The sequence below is a fragment of the Arachis ipaensis genome, chromosome B8 (genome assembly GCF_059453495.1).
Source record: "Arachis ipaensis isolate K30076 ecotype BB chromosome B8, ASM5945349v1, whole genome shotgun sequence".
NCBI lineage: Eukaryota > Viridiplantae > Streptophyta > Magnoliopsida > Fabales > Fabaceae > Arachis > Arachis ipaensis.
The window spans coordinates 130,543,270-130,557,609 of NC_142443.1; the positions used below are offsets into that span (position 1 = coordinate 130,543,270).

Here is a 14,340-nt window from a genome sequence, read left to right on the forward strand (position 1 = left end):
TAATCGCCAAGTGGTTTACTTAATGGTTCCTTATATTCGTAGAGTTATGTAGTATGTTCTTATTTTTATTGCGTATTACTGGTATGTGATGTAGTTTGTTTTATTTATTTCTAATGTAAGCTTTTAAATTAGTCAATATTATTGTGCCGTTATTGTTCATGAAAGTGACTGTTGCAAAACTAGTCGTTAAGTAGCCGTTGCAAAACTAGCCGTTGCAGAACTAGCCATTGCAGAACTAGCCGTTAACTAGCCGTTAAGGTACTTACTGCAGACACACTTATAAATATCAACTATCAATGACTCCGCAACTCCACTTCAACTCTACTTTCTCACCTCGAAAGAGAACTAAAAATTACATTTCTAGATATGGCTAGAAATTTTGATGATATGTTTAATGAGGCTTTGTATGGCAAAAGAAGACGGCAAGATAACACACTCATAGATAATTGGATCGATGAGTATTTACTCGAAGATTCAGAAGAAGAAGATATCGATAGAAGCTCTATCCCAATTACTCGTAGATGGATCAACAGAGATCGAGAAGCAGGACATGATCACCTTTTCCAAGATTACTTTGCAGATGATCCGGTGTATAATGCTGACATTTTTCGACGGAGATTTCGAATGAGAAGACATGTGTTCCTTCGGATAGTAGACGCTCTCTCAGACGTCTATCCGTATTTCCAACAGTGGGTTGATGCAAATGGAAGAAGAGGCTTGTCGGCACTCCAGAAATGTACCGCTGCGATACGGATGTTAGCATATGGCGTAGCAGCTGATGCTGTTGATGATTATGTGTGCATAGGCGAGAGCACTACAATTGAATGCTTGGAAAAATTTGTTGAAGGTGTCATTTCGGTGTTCGAGGATGAATACTTGCGAAAACCCAATCCAAATGACGTACAACGCCTGCTACAAATGGCGGAGGGTCGTGGCTTCCCTGGCATGTTGGGTAGCATTGACTGCATGCATTGGCAATGAAAAAATTGTCCAAAGACGTGGAAAGGTATGTACATGAGTGGTTATCATGGGGTTGCAACCATACTACTTGAGGTTGTAGCATCTTCAGACATTTGGATATGGCATGCGTTCTTTAGAGTTTCTGGTTCAAATAACGATATCAACGTGTTTGATCGTTCTCCAGTGTTTAAAGATATTCTAAATGATCGTACTCCAGAGGTAAATTATACTATTAATGGTAATGATTATACAATGGGATACTATTTAGCAGATGGTATTTATCCTGAATGTGCCACATTTGTCAAATCAATCTCAAAGCCACAAGGGGAGAAACACAAGTTATTTGCACAATACCAAGAAGAGCAAAGAAAGCGTTCGGAGTGTTGCAAGTACGCTTTGCAATTATACGTGGTCCAGCTCGTTTTTGGAAGAAGAAGAAGCTTGCCAACATAATGAGAGCTTGTATTATATTGCATAATATGATTGTTGAGGATGAAAGAGACACTTATGCAGGAAATTTTGCTCAAGGCTTAGAGTATGATGATGTTGAAAATGGCTTATCACAACCTCAACTGGGAGAAGAAGATTTTGCACCATACCATCAATTTCTCCAAAGAAATGCCCAACTTCGAAATAGGCAGCAGCATAGACAATTGAAAGAGGACTTGATTGAACACATATGGCAATTTCACAATGCTTGTCGTCAACTATAGAGTTTAATTATGTTTTTCTTTGTATTAAGTAATTTTACAAATTAGTGTAATCCCGAATTATATATTGTGTATTATTGTTATATATAAATTTATTTAATATTAATATCTTTTAATAGTGAATTAGTTTTAATTTAAATTTTAAATTACATTATTAAAAAATTAATTACATTAATTTCAAGTATTTTAATTAATTAATTAAGTGGGACCACAACAGGGACTAAAGTTAATTCCTCCTAATGGAGAAGATAGAGATGCTTTGAGTTCCTATTTACTGTTTATGACGCAAAAGCTGATGTGGAGTTACTTTTTATGACAGGTGGGCCATAAACAGGAATTGGGATGAGTTCCCTACTGAAGATGGTCAGAACATCTCCAGCGGACAAATATTTGGAGCCCTCCTAGTGTGTTGTCAGAGAGAAAAGAGAGATGGGGCGTTGGAGAGGAACTCACTTGAGTTCCTTCACGCAATTCAAAACGAGGGAGTCCCTCTGAAAGGGGACTCCCATTAACCAATACACAATTGCCAAATGGCAAGTAAAATAAAAAATAAATAATTATATAAAATATTAATTAATTAAATAATTATATTAATTAATTAAATAATTATATTATATAATTAAATAATAATTAATTTAATAATAATTATAATGACTAATTATATTAAATATTGATATTTTTATTTATGTAATAATTTATATTAATTAATTAACTAATAATTAATTAAGTAATTAAATTATAATTAATTTATTAATAATTATAATAATTAAATAATTAAATTTCTATTTAATTAATATTTATATTGTTATATTAATTTAGCCGTTGCAAAATTAGCCGTTGTAAAAATAGCCGTTAGAAACTAACCGTTACTATGTTACCGTTATTATTAATAAATTAATATTTTGTTACTCTATATATACCACTTAGATACACTTCTATTCTCACACTCTCTACTACTCTTCTTCATCTTCTTCCAAGTTTACAAAATTAAAATTGTGCTACTATTATTTTTTGTTCGAAAAAATGGATCCAAACCAACTCAACTCTTTCTTCAATTACTTACAAAACTTTACTCAAATTCCAAATACCCAACAATCTCAAACCTCAAACTCTCAAGTTTCAAATCAAAACTTCACACTACCAAATACATTTCAAAATCCAAATCCACAAAATCTTTCAAATTTCAATTTTCAAGCTCCTTATAATAATCAATTTCCTATATTCCAACCGCAAAATCAAAATTCACAAATACCCCATTTTCCATTTTTATCCATATTTAACCCCTCTATCGGAAATGTTACTCCAACTTTCTTGCCGTTTTCAACTCAATTCAGTGCATCAAGACATAACTCATCTGGTGTTGGTGGCTCTTCTAACCCATCCTGTCGGACTCCTATACAATCTAGTCCAAATTCGCAATATTCAGATTTTGCCAACCCTCGTGGATTAGATGCTATCGACCTCAATGATGATGATATTGAAGATTGGAGGCAAGATAGTATTCAACACTGGCATTGGAAAGAGGATGAGATGCTGATCAGTACATGGTTAAATATTTCAACTGACCCTGTAGTTGGTACTGATCAAAAGGGGGAAACAATTTGGAGTCAAATTCATAGCTACTGTGTAAAATTTTGCTCCGACATGACAAGGGGGTAGTTGCATGTAAGAAGCGATAGTATAAGATCAACAAGGCTGTTGCACAATTTGCTGGTTGCTATGATCAAGCTAGTCAAAATATAAGGAGTGGTTCGAATGCTGATGATATAAAGGATTTTGCTTATAAACTTTATTCCACACATTATGGTAAAAAATTCATTTGAGAGGCATTGGAACATGCTTCGGCTGGAGCAAAAATGGAGAAGCCAACTAACTACACAGAGTGGCGGCTCAAAGAGAACCAAGGTTAGTGCAACTGGAGCATACTCATCCTCATCAAACCCAGAAACACCGTTGGCTGACGAACCCGGTGTGGACTCTCCCGTTCGCCCACAAGGATCAAAGAAGAGCAAGCGAAAAGGTAAGAGAAAAGCACAGATGTCTGAAGATTTTAGCAAAAGAAAATCATCGGTTGTCAAAAAATTATCTCTCATGGAAGATATTAAGAATGTTAGAGAAAAGGAACTAATGGAAAGGGAAAAATAAAGAGAAGAGGAGAAGGAACATAGAGCAAAGATGATGGCAATCAAAGAGAAGGAGTTACAAATTCAAGCGGCAATGAAAGAACAAGAATTACAAACTCAGAGGTATATTAAAGAAATGGAGATAAAAGCAAAAGAAAGGGAAATGGAAAGGATGGCCAAGGAAAGGGAAAGGGAGATGGATATGCAAATACTTAATGCTGACACGTCTACAATGAGTGAAAAATGACGAGCTCTTCATGAGATTGCATGTGAGAAAATAATTGCCAAGTGGTTTACTTAATGGTTCTTTATATTCGTAGAGTTATGTAGTATGTTCTTATTTTTATTGCGTATTACTGGTATGTGATGTAGTTTGTTTTATTTATTTCTGATGTAAGTTTTTAAATTAGTCAATATTATTGTGCCGTTATTGTTCATGAAAGTGACTGTTGCAAAACTAGCCGTTAAGTAGCCGTTGCAAAACTAGCCGTTGCAGACCTAGCCGTTGCAGAACTAGCCGTTAACTAGCCGTTAAGGTACTTACTGCAGACACACTTATAAATATCAACTATCAATGACTCCGCAACTCCACTTCAACTCTTCTTTCTCACCTCGAAAGAGAACTAAAAATTACATTTCTAGATATGGCTAGAAATTTTGATGATATGTTTAATGAGGCTTTGTATGACAAAAGAAGACGGCAAGATAACACACTCATAGATAATTGGATCGATGAGTATTTACTCGAAGATTCAGAAGAAGAAAATATTGATAGAAGCTCTATCCCAATTACTCGTAGATGGATCAACAGAGATCGAGAAGCAGGACATGATCGCCTTTTCCAAGATTTCTTTGCAGATGATCCGGTGTATAATGCTGACATTTTTCGACGGAGATTTCGAATGAGAAGACATGTGTTCCTTTGGATAGTAGACGCTCTCTCAGACGTCTATCCGTATTTCCAATAGAGGGTTGATGCAACTGGAAGAAGAGGCTTGTCGCCACTCCAGAAATGTACCGCTGCGATACAGATGTTAGCATATGGCGTAGCAGCTGATGCTGTTGATGATTATGTGCGCATAGGCGAGAGCACTACAATTGAATGCTTGGAAAAATTTGTTGAAGGTGTCATTTCGGTGTTCGAGGATGAATACTTGCGAAAACCCAATCCAAATGACGTACAACGCCTGCTACAAATGGCGGAGGGTCGTAGCTTCCCTGGCATGTTGGGTAGCATTGACTGCATGCATTGGCAATGAAAAAATTGTCCAAATACGTGGAAAGGTATGTACATGAGTGGTTATCGTGGGGTTGAAATCATAGTACTTGAGGTTGTAGCATCTTCAGACCTTTGGATATGGCATAAGTTCTTTGGAGTTTCTGGTTCAAATAACGATATCAACGTGTTAGATCGTTCTCCAGTGTTTGATGATATTCTAAATGATCGTGCTCTGGAGGTAAATTATACTATTAATGGTAATAATTATAGGGTAAAGTATATTCTTTGTCCCTGATATTTGACATAAATTTTAAAAATACCTCTCTATTTTATTTTGTTTCAATTTTGTTCTAAAAGTTTTCGATTTGCATCAAATATACCCTTGTCGGCTAATTTTTCAAAAAATTTAAGACCAATTCAATAACAATTTCATAAGAACAACCCTCAACATAAGCAAATCAAGCATAATTTTCATGCATTATTGTTAGATTGGTCTTAAATTTTTTAAAAATTTACCCGTCGAGGGTATATTTGATGCAAATCGAAAACTTTTGGGACAAAATTGAAACAAAATAAAACTTAGGGGTATTTTTAAAACTTTTACCAAACTTCAGGGACAAAAGTATACTTTACCCATAATTATACAATGTGAAACTATTTAGCAGATGGTATTTATCCTGAATGGGCCACATTTGTCAAATCAATCTCAAAGCCACAAGGGGAGAAACGCAAGTTATTTGCACAATACCAAGAAGGGCAAAGAAAAGATGTTGAACGAGCATTCGGAATGTTGCAAGCACGCTTTGCAATTATACGTGGTCCAGCTCGTTTTTGGAAAAAGAAGAAGCTTGCCAACATAATGAGAGCTTGTATTATATTACATAATATGATTGTTGAGGATGAAAGAGACACTTATGCAGGAAATTTTGCTCAAGGCTTAGAGTATGATGATGCTGAAAATGGCTTATCACAACCTCAGCTGGGAGAAGAAGATTTTGTACCATACCATCAATTTCTCCAAAGAAATGCCCAACTTCGAAATAGGCAGCATCATAGACAATTGAAAGAGGACTTGATTGAACACATAGGCAATTTCACAATGCTTGTCGTCAACTATAGAGTTTAATTATGTTTTTCTTTGTATTAAGTAATTTTACAAATTAGTGTAATCCCGAATTATATATTGTGTATTATTGTTATATATAAATTTATTTAATATTAATATCTTTTAATAGTGAATTATTTTTAAATTTAAATTTTTAAATTACATTATTAAAAAATAATTAATTAAGTGGGACCACAACAGGGACTAAAGTTAGTTCCTCCTAATGGAGAAGATAGAGATGCTTTGAGTTCCTATTTACTGTTTATGACGCAAAAGCTGATGTGGAGTTACTTTTTATGACAGGTGGGCTATAAACAGGAACTGGGATGAGTTCCCTACTGGAGATGGTCAGAACATCTCCAACGGGCAAATATTTGGAGCCCTCCTACTGTGTTGTCAGAGAGAAAAGAGAGATGGGGCGTTGGAGAGGAACTCACTTGAGTTCCTTCACGCAATTCAAAACGAGGGAGTCCCTCTGAAAGGGGACTCCCATTAACCAATACACAATTGCCAAATAGCAAGTAAAATAAAAAATAAATAATTATATAAAATATTAATTAATTAAATAATTATATTAATAATTAAATAATTATATTATATAATTAAATAATAATTAATTTAATAATAATTATAATGACTAATTATATTAAATATTGATATTTTATTTTAATTAATAATTTATATTAATTAATTAAATAATTAAATTTCTATTTAATTAATAATTTATATTTATTATTTATATCATAATTAATATTAAATATTATTTATATTTATATTGTTATATTAATTTAGCCGTTGCAAAACTAGCCGTTGTAAAAATAGCCGTTAGAAACTAACCGTTACTATGTTACCGTTATTATTAATAAATTAATATTTTGTTACTCTATATATACCACTTAGATACACTTCTATTCTCACACTCTCTACTACTCTTCTTCATCTTCTTCCAAGTTTACAAAATTAAAATTGTGCTACTATTATTTTTTGTTCGAAAAAATGGATCCAAACCAACTCAACTCTTTCTTCAATTACTTACAAAACTTTACTCAAATTCCAAATACCCAACAATCTCAAACCTCAAACTCTCAAGTTCCAAATCAAAACTTCACACTACCAAATACATTTCAAAATCCAAATCCACAAAATCTTTCTAATTTCAATTTTCAAACTCCTTATAATAATCAATTTCCTATATTCCAACCGCAAAATCAAAATTCACAAACACCTCATTTTCCATTTTTATCCATATTTAACCCCTCTATCGGAAATGTTACTCCAACTTTCTTGCCGTTTCCAACTCAATTCAGTGCATCAAGACATAACTCATCTGGTGTTGGTGGCTCTTCTAACCCATCCTCTCGGACTCCTATACAATCTAGTCCAAATTCGCAATATTCAGATTTTGCCAACCCTCGTGGATTAGATGCTATCGACCTCAATGATGATGATATTGAAGATCGGAGGCAAGATAGTATTCAACACTGGCATTGGAAAGAGGATGAAATGCTGATCAGTGCATGGTTAAATGTTTCAACTGACCCTGTAATTGGTACTGATCAAAAGGGGGAAACAATTTGGAGTCAAATTTATAGCTACTGTGTAGAATTTTGCTCCGACATGACAAGGGGGTAGTTGCATGTAAGAAGCGATGGTATAAGATCAACAAGGCTGTTGCACAATTTGCTGGTTGCTACGATCAAGCTAGTCGAAACATAAGGAGTGGTTTGAACGCTGATGATATAAAGGAGTCGGCTTATAAACTTTATTCCACATATTATGGTCAAAAATTCACTTTTGAGAGGCATTGGAACATGCTTCGGTTGGAGCAAAAATGGAGAAGCCAACTACCTACACAAAGTGGCGGCTCAAAGAGAACCAAGGTTAGTGCAACTGGAGCATACTCATCCACATCAAACCCAGAAACACCATTGGCTGACGAACCCGGTGTGGACTCTCCCGTTCGCCCACAAGAATCAAAGAAGAGCAAGCGAAAAGGTAAGGGAAAAGCACTGATGTCTGAAGATTTTAGCAAAAGAAAATCATCAGTTGTCAAAAAATTATCTCTTATGGAAGATATTAAGAATGTTAGAGAAAAGGAACTAATGGAAAGGGAAAAAGAAAGAGAAGAGGAGAAGGAACATAGAGCAAAGATGATGGCAATCAAAGAGAAGGAGTTACAAATTCAAGCGGCAATAAAAGAACAAGAATTACAAACTCAGAGGTATATTAAAGAAATGGAGATAAAAGCAAAAGAAAGGGAAATGGAAAGGATGGCCAAGGAAAGGGAAAGGGAGATGGATATGCAAATACTTAATGCTGAAACGTCTACAATGAGTGAAAAACGACGAGTTCTTCATGAGATTGCATGTGAGAAAATAATCGCCAAGTGGTTTACTTAATGGTTCCTTATATTCGTAGAGTTATGTAGTATGTTCTTATTTTTATTGCGTATTACTGGTATGTGATGTAGTTTGTTTTATTTATTTTTTATGTAAGTTTTTAAATTAGTCAATATTATTGTGCCGTTATTGTTCATGAAAGTGACTGTTGCAAAACTAGCCGTTAAGTAGCCGTTGCAAAACTAGCCGTTGCAGAACTAGCCGTTAACTAGCCGTTAAGGTACTTACTGCAGACACACTTATAAATATCAACTATCAATGACTCCGCAACTCCACTTCAACTCTACTTTCTCACCTCGAAAGAGAACTAAAAATTACATTTCTAGATATGGCTAGAAATTTTGATGATATGTTTAATGAGGCTTTGTATGACAAAAGAAGACGGCAAGATAACACACTCATAGATAATTGGATCGATGAGTATTTACTCGAAGATTCAGAAAAAGAAGATATCGATAGAAGCTCTATCCCAATTACTCGTAGATGGATCAACAGAGATCGAGAAGCAGGACATGATCGCCTTTTCCAAGATTACTTTGCAGATGATCCGGTGTATAATGCTGACATTTTTCGACGGAGATTTTGAATGAGAAGACATGTGTTCCTTTGGATAGTAGACGCTCTCTCAGCCGTCTATCCGTATTTTCAACAGAGGGTTGATGCAACTGGAAGAAGAGGTTTGTCGCCACTCCAGAAATGTACCGCTGCGATACGGATGTTAGTATATGGCGTAGCAACTGATGCTGTTGATGATTATGTGCGCATAGGCGAGAGCACTACAATTGAATGCTTGGAAAAATTTGTTGAAGGTGTCATTTCGGTGTTCGAGGATGAATACTTGCAAAAACCCAATCCAAATGACGTACAACACCTGCTACAAATGGCGGAGGGTCGTGGCTTCCCTGACATGTTGGGTAGCATTGACTGCATGCATTGGCAATGAAAAAATTGTCCAAAGGCGTGGAAAGGTATGTACATGAGTGGTTATCGTGGGGTTGCAACGATAGTACTTGAGGTTGTAGCATCTTCAGACCTTTGGATATGGCATAAGTTCTTTGGAGTTTTTGGTTCAAATAACGATATCAACGTGTTAGATCGTTCTCCAGTGTTTGATGATATTCTAAATGATCGTGCTCCGGAGGTAAATTATACTATTAATGGTAATGATTATAGAATGGGATACTATTTAGCATATGGTATTTATCCTGAATGGGCCACATTTGTCAAATCAATCTCAAAGCCACAAGGGAAGAAACACAAGTTATTTGCACAATACCAAGAAGGGCAAAGAAAAGATGTGGAACGAGCATTCGGAGTGTTGCAAGCACGCTTTGCAATTATACGTGGTCCAGCTCATTTTTGGAAAAAGAAGAAGCTTGCCAACATAATGAGAGCTTGTATTATATTTTATAATATGATTGTTGAGGATGAAAGAGACACTTATGCAGGAAATTTTGCTCAAGGCTTAGAGTATGATGATGTTGAAAATGGCTTATCACAACCTCAGCTGGGAGAAGAAGATTTTGCACCATACCATCAATTTCTCCAAATAAATGCCGAACTTCGAAATAGGCAGCAGCATAGACAATTGAAAGAGGACTTGATTGAACACATATGGCAATTTCACAATGCTTGTCGTCAACTATAGAGTTTAATTATGTTTTTCTTTGTATTAAGTAATTTTACAAATTAGTGTAATCCTGAATTATATATTGTGTATTATTGTTATATATAAATTTATTTAATATTAATATCTTTTAATAGTGAATTATTTTTAAATTTAAATTTTTAAATTACATTATTAAAAAATAATTAATTAAGTGAGACCACAACATGGACTAAAGTTAGTTCCTCCTAATGGAGAAGATAGAGATGCTTTGAGTTCCTATTTACTGTTTATGACGCAAAAACTGATGTGGAGTTACTTTTTATGACAGGTGGACCATAAACAGAAACTGGGATGAGTTCCCTACTGAAAATGGTCTTAGGATTGGCTGCAAAAGAGCTCTATGTCATACAGATACCTTTACAGGATATGGTAGTTGATACATTAACTAAACCCCTGTCTATTCAAGTTTTTAGCAAATATAAAGACAAACTGAGAGTACATACTTCCAAGTACCTTAGTTTGAAGGGGGTATTGACAGTAGAGTTATCTTTCGTTAGTTACAAAATGGTTGAAAACTGTTGTGCTAACTTGGATTACTATGAGTATATATATTAGAATAAATATCAATTGTAAATATAGTATGATTGAATAATATGCAGAACTTTCTTTTATCTTTTTCTCTTAATTTTTTAATTCTGCACTGAGATTCTTTTTCAATCTTAGAATCAAGAATTGCTACACACTCTGGTTCATGTCACATGAATCACTATTACCATCGTACACATTATATATTAAAATTGTGAATTTAGCGAATAAATTAAAATCAACTTTATACCCAAATCCATTCAACAGATAGAGTTGTTAACCCTCTTAATGCAAGAAGAGAAGCTAGACTATACATAGTAGCTAGTTACCAATCACCCGTTCATGATGACGTGCTCTATTCTTTATTAGGAATGAAATGGTAGGCTGTTGGATTATTATATAGGGTAAAGTATACTTTTTGTCCCTGAAGTTTACTAAAAGTTTCAAAATTACCCCTAAGTTTCAATTTGTTTCAATTTTATCCCAAAAGTTTTCGATTTGCATCAATTTTATCCCTGAACGTTAACAGCGTTGAAATCACTAACAGACGTTAGTGACGTGGCAATAAAGGAGTTCTATGTGGCAACTATGTGTGTGAGTCATTTCTAAAACGTTTTTTAAAATAATTTTTAATTTTTTGTTTAAAAATTTATATTACAAAAATGATATGGCTAAAAATCACAACCTCAAACCCTAAAATTAACTTCTTCATTTACGTCTTCCTCTTCATCTTCTTCACTGTGTGTAAGAATAAGAAACCCTAACGAATGGCTTCCCAAGGCTCGGTATCATCACAAAAAAGCAGTCGGAGACGACGAACGCTTATATGCAACTGTGGTGAACCCCCTGTACTGAGATGGTCGAAGACACCAGAAAATCCCGGCCGGAGATTTTGGGGCTGTGTATACTTTGATGTTAGTTTTGAGTGCTTTTTATTTTGATGTCTTCATGAGTTTCTTCAAGTTCTTTTTTTTTGTTTATGTTGCAGATTGGGAAGGAGTGCACATTTTTTTCCTGGGCAGATGGAGTTGTAGAGACAGAAGAGGCTGAGGTTGCAAGGTTGAAGATGAAGATTTCCACCTTGAAGACTAAATTAGTTTATGCTAAATGCAAACTGTTGATGGCTGTTATTTTTGGTGTGTTGGGTTGGTTTATGGTGATTTTAATGGTTTATTTGTGGGTGAAGAATGGAACCCATTTGAGATTAGGGTATTAATGCGTTTGGGACAGCTGAAATTAGCAGAAGTAAGAATAGATTGACTGGTTGTAATCAGTTACAAAACTGTACTCAACTCGAAAACTTGTTAATATAGTTGTCCTTGAAGTTTAATTTATGTTTCAAAAATATCCCTGAAAGGATTAAAATAGTTTGGCACTAAAATTGGCATTAAGAACCTGTTGTGGCAGAGACAAACTCAAGTAATGAGGGATAATTTCAGCAGTGCACTAAAATAAATTTGCATGAAGGAATCCATCACATTAGTCATTATCAAAATAACATAAGTTGTTAATCAACATAATCTCTAGTTAACATAAGTCATAACCAAAGTAAAAACTTAATTACATAAGTCCTAAGCAAAATAATTCAGCAACAAAGGAAGAATTGGAGTCATAAGTCATAAGTCATAATACAAAATGCCAACATTTTTCAATCTTCCAAAATAAACACCAAACACAAGATGTGACACAACTAAGACCCTGTGAGAGCACTCTGAGTCTGACTCCCTTGTGATATGGGTTGTCCCTGTGCAGTTGAAGTAGAGTTGCTCCTAAGAATTCTAGTTGGTCTTGGTGGCTGAAATTTTTTGTGTGCATTTGGTTGGGTATTAGGCCTTGCTGCAACACTGGCCAACCTGGTACTCTTATGCACTGAGCCAGTAGATCCAGCATTCCTTGCAGTGCTGTGCTGGACTGGTGATGTTGTAGCAGTTCCAGCATTATTGTTTTGGGCTGGCGATGCTGAGGATGGGGCAGCAGTTGTTTCCTATGATGGACATGAACAAAAAACAGCAACAAGTTACAGTTATAAAGAGGTAAACAGCATAAGAAACAGTGTTATGTATAAAACTATATTTACTAGACAAGTACTCACGTTTGGCCTTCTAAGAGGGCAGCCTCGCTTGTTGTGACCCAATTTCAGACAACAAGAGCATTTTTGTTGTAACCCTAGCCTAGATGTGCTTGGGCCCTGTGGTTCTTCACCCTCCCCCCTTGCTCTTTTCTTCTTAGGCCTCCCAATTGGCACTCTATGTGGTGGAGGCATCACATCTGGGTGGGTAGTTCTCTCCCATATTGTATGTCCATTACAAGGGTTAATCATGGGGGTATAACAAGCCACATAAGCAGCTTTAGTGTAACAGCTTGAAACATATTTTCGAATATCATCCTTAGCACAATTAATTGCACTAACTGCATGCGGACAAGGTAAACCTGTCATTTGAAACTTTCTACAAGTACACTCTTTCTTCAGAAGATCCACTACAAATTTGTCCCTACCTCTTATGACTTCAAATTTTGAAATACCGGCAGCAACCGGAAACCACCACCTAGAAGCATCTATTTCCTTTTGTAACTTAAGCTTAATCCTAGGAAGAATATCATCCTTATACTTCTCAATAAGTACCCTATTTTCAGCCCATCTCTTCATCAAATAAACTCTAATATCTTCTAGCATTGTCAATATTGGTTTTTCCCTTGATTCAACAATTGCAGAGTTAAAGCTTTCACACATATTATTGACAAGAGCGTCACATTTAGGATAGAATTCAAACCTTGATTTAGTCCAATACTTTGGACGAATTCCTATCAAGTGTCGATAGGCACCCTCACTAATGGCTCGGATTTCCATCAACTCCTTTTCCCATGCTGCTAGATATGTACATTTTGCAGCTCTCCACATCCTTTTCTTAAGATTTAGCCCTGGAAATTTTTTTTTGAAGTTGGCATAAAGGTGTCTCACACAGAATCTGTGATCAACACCTGGAAGTAATTCATCAAACGTTGGCACCAGGCCCTGTTGGTGCAAAGTGCACAATTTTAATATAATGATCAAATAATTAGTTTAGTGCAGAAGCCACATGACTAACTAATTCACAACAATTTATAACTATATATAAAAGAACATTACAAGAACATTAACATATAGTGCAGCTCTCCACATGACTAGCTAATTCACAGCAATTTATAACAGCAACATATAACTAATTATATGTTGAACATTACAAGAACAGCAAGATATAGTGCAGAAGCCACATGACTAGCTAATTCACAGCAATTTATAACTAATTATAAAAGAACATTACAAGAACATTAATATATAGGTACAGCAATTTATAACTAATTATAAAAGAACATTACAATTACATTAACATATAGTGCAGAAGCCACATGACTAGCTAATTCACAGCAATTTATAACTAATTATAATAGTCAATTACAAGAACATTAACATATAGGTACAGCAATTACTAACTAATTATAAAAGAACATTACAATTACATTAACATATAGTGCAGAAGCCACATGACTAGCTAATTCACAGCAATTTATAACTAATTATAAAAGTCAATTACAAGAACATTAACATATAGGTACAGCAATTACTAACTAATTATAAAAGAACATTACAAT

The 14,340-nt window shown here is 34.9% G+C and overlaps 4 protein-coding genes across 4 annotated transcripts; 3 read left to right on the forward strand and 1 right to left on the reverse strand.

Moving 5' to 3' along the window:
* The first annotated feature begins 387 nt into the window (after positions 1–387).
* Positions 388–981, forward strand: LOC107611553 (uncharacterized). Its single transcript, XM_021108332.2, has one exon. The coding sequence runs from the start codon at positions 388–390 to the stop codon at positions 979–981; it is 594 nt and encodes a 197-aa protein (XP_020963991.2).
* Positions 982–4,437: 3,456 nt separating this feature from the next.
* On the forward strand, positions 4,438–5,052 carry LOC148549862 (uncharacterized). The gene is made up of 2 exons (XM_088495816.1): positions 4,438–4,659; positions 4,762–5,052. The coding sequence occupies exons 1-2, from the start codon at positions 4,438–4,440 to the stop codon at positions 5,050–5,052; spliced, it is 513 nt and encodes a 170-aa protein (XP_088351942.1).
* Positions 5,053–8,844: 3,792 nt separating this feature from the next.
* Positions 8,845–9,459, forward strand: LOC107611549 (uncharacterized). The gene is made up of 2 exons (XM_088495817.1): positions 8,845–9,066; positions 9,169–9,459. Exons 1-2 carry the CDS (start codon positions 8,845–8,847, stop codon positions 9,457–9,459), a joined length of 513 nt encoding a protein of 170 aa, XP_088351943.1.
* A 2,941-nt stretch (positions 9,460–12,400) lies between these two features.
* LOC148549863 (uncharacterized) lies at positions 12,401–13,870 on the reverse strand. Its single transcript, XM_088495818.1, has 3 exons — positions 13,838–13,870; positions 12,803–13,723; positions 12,401–12,694 (listed from the first exon to the last, which is right to left on the reverse strand). The coding sequence occupies exons 1-3, from the start codon at positions 13,868–13,870 to the stop codon at positions 12,401–12,403; spliced, it is 1,248 nt and encodes a 415-aa protein (XP_088351944.1).
* Between the last annotated feature and the right edge of the window lie 470 nt (positions 13,871–14,340).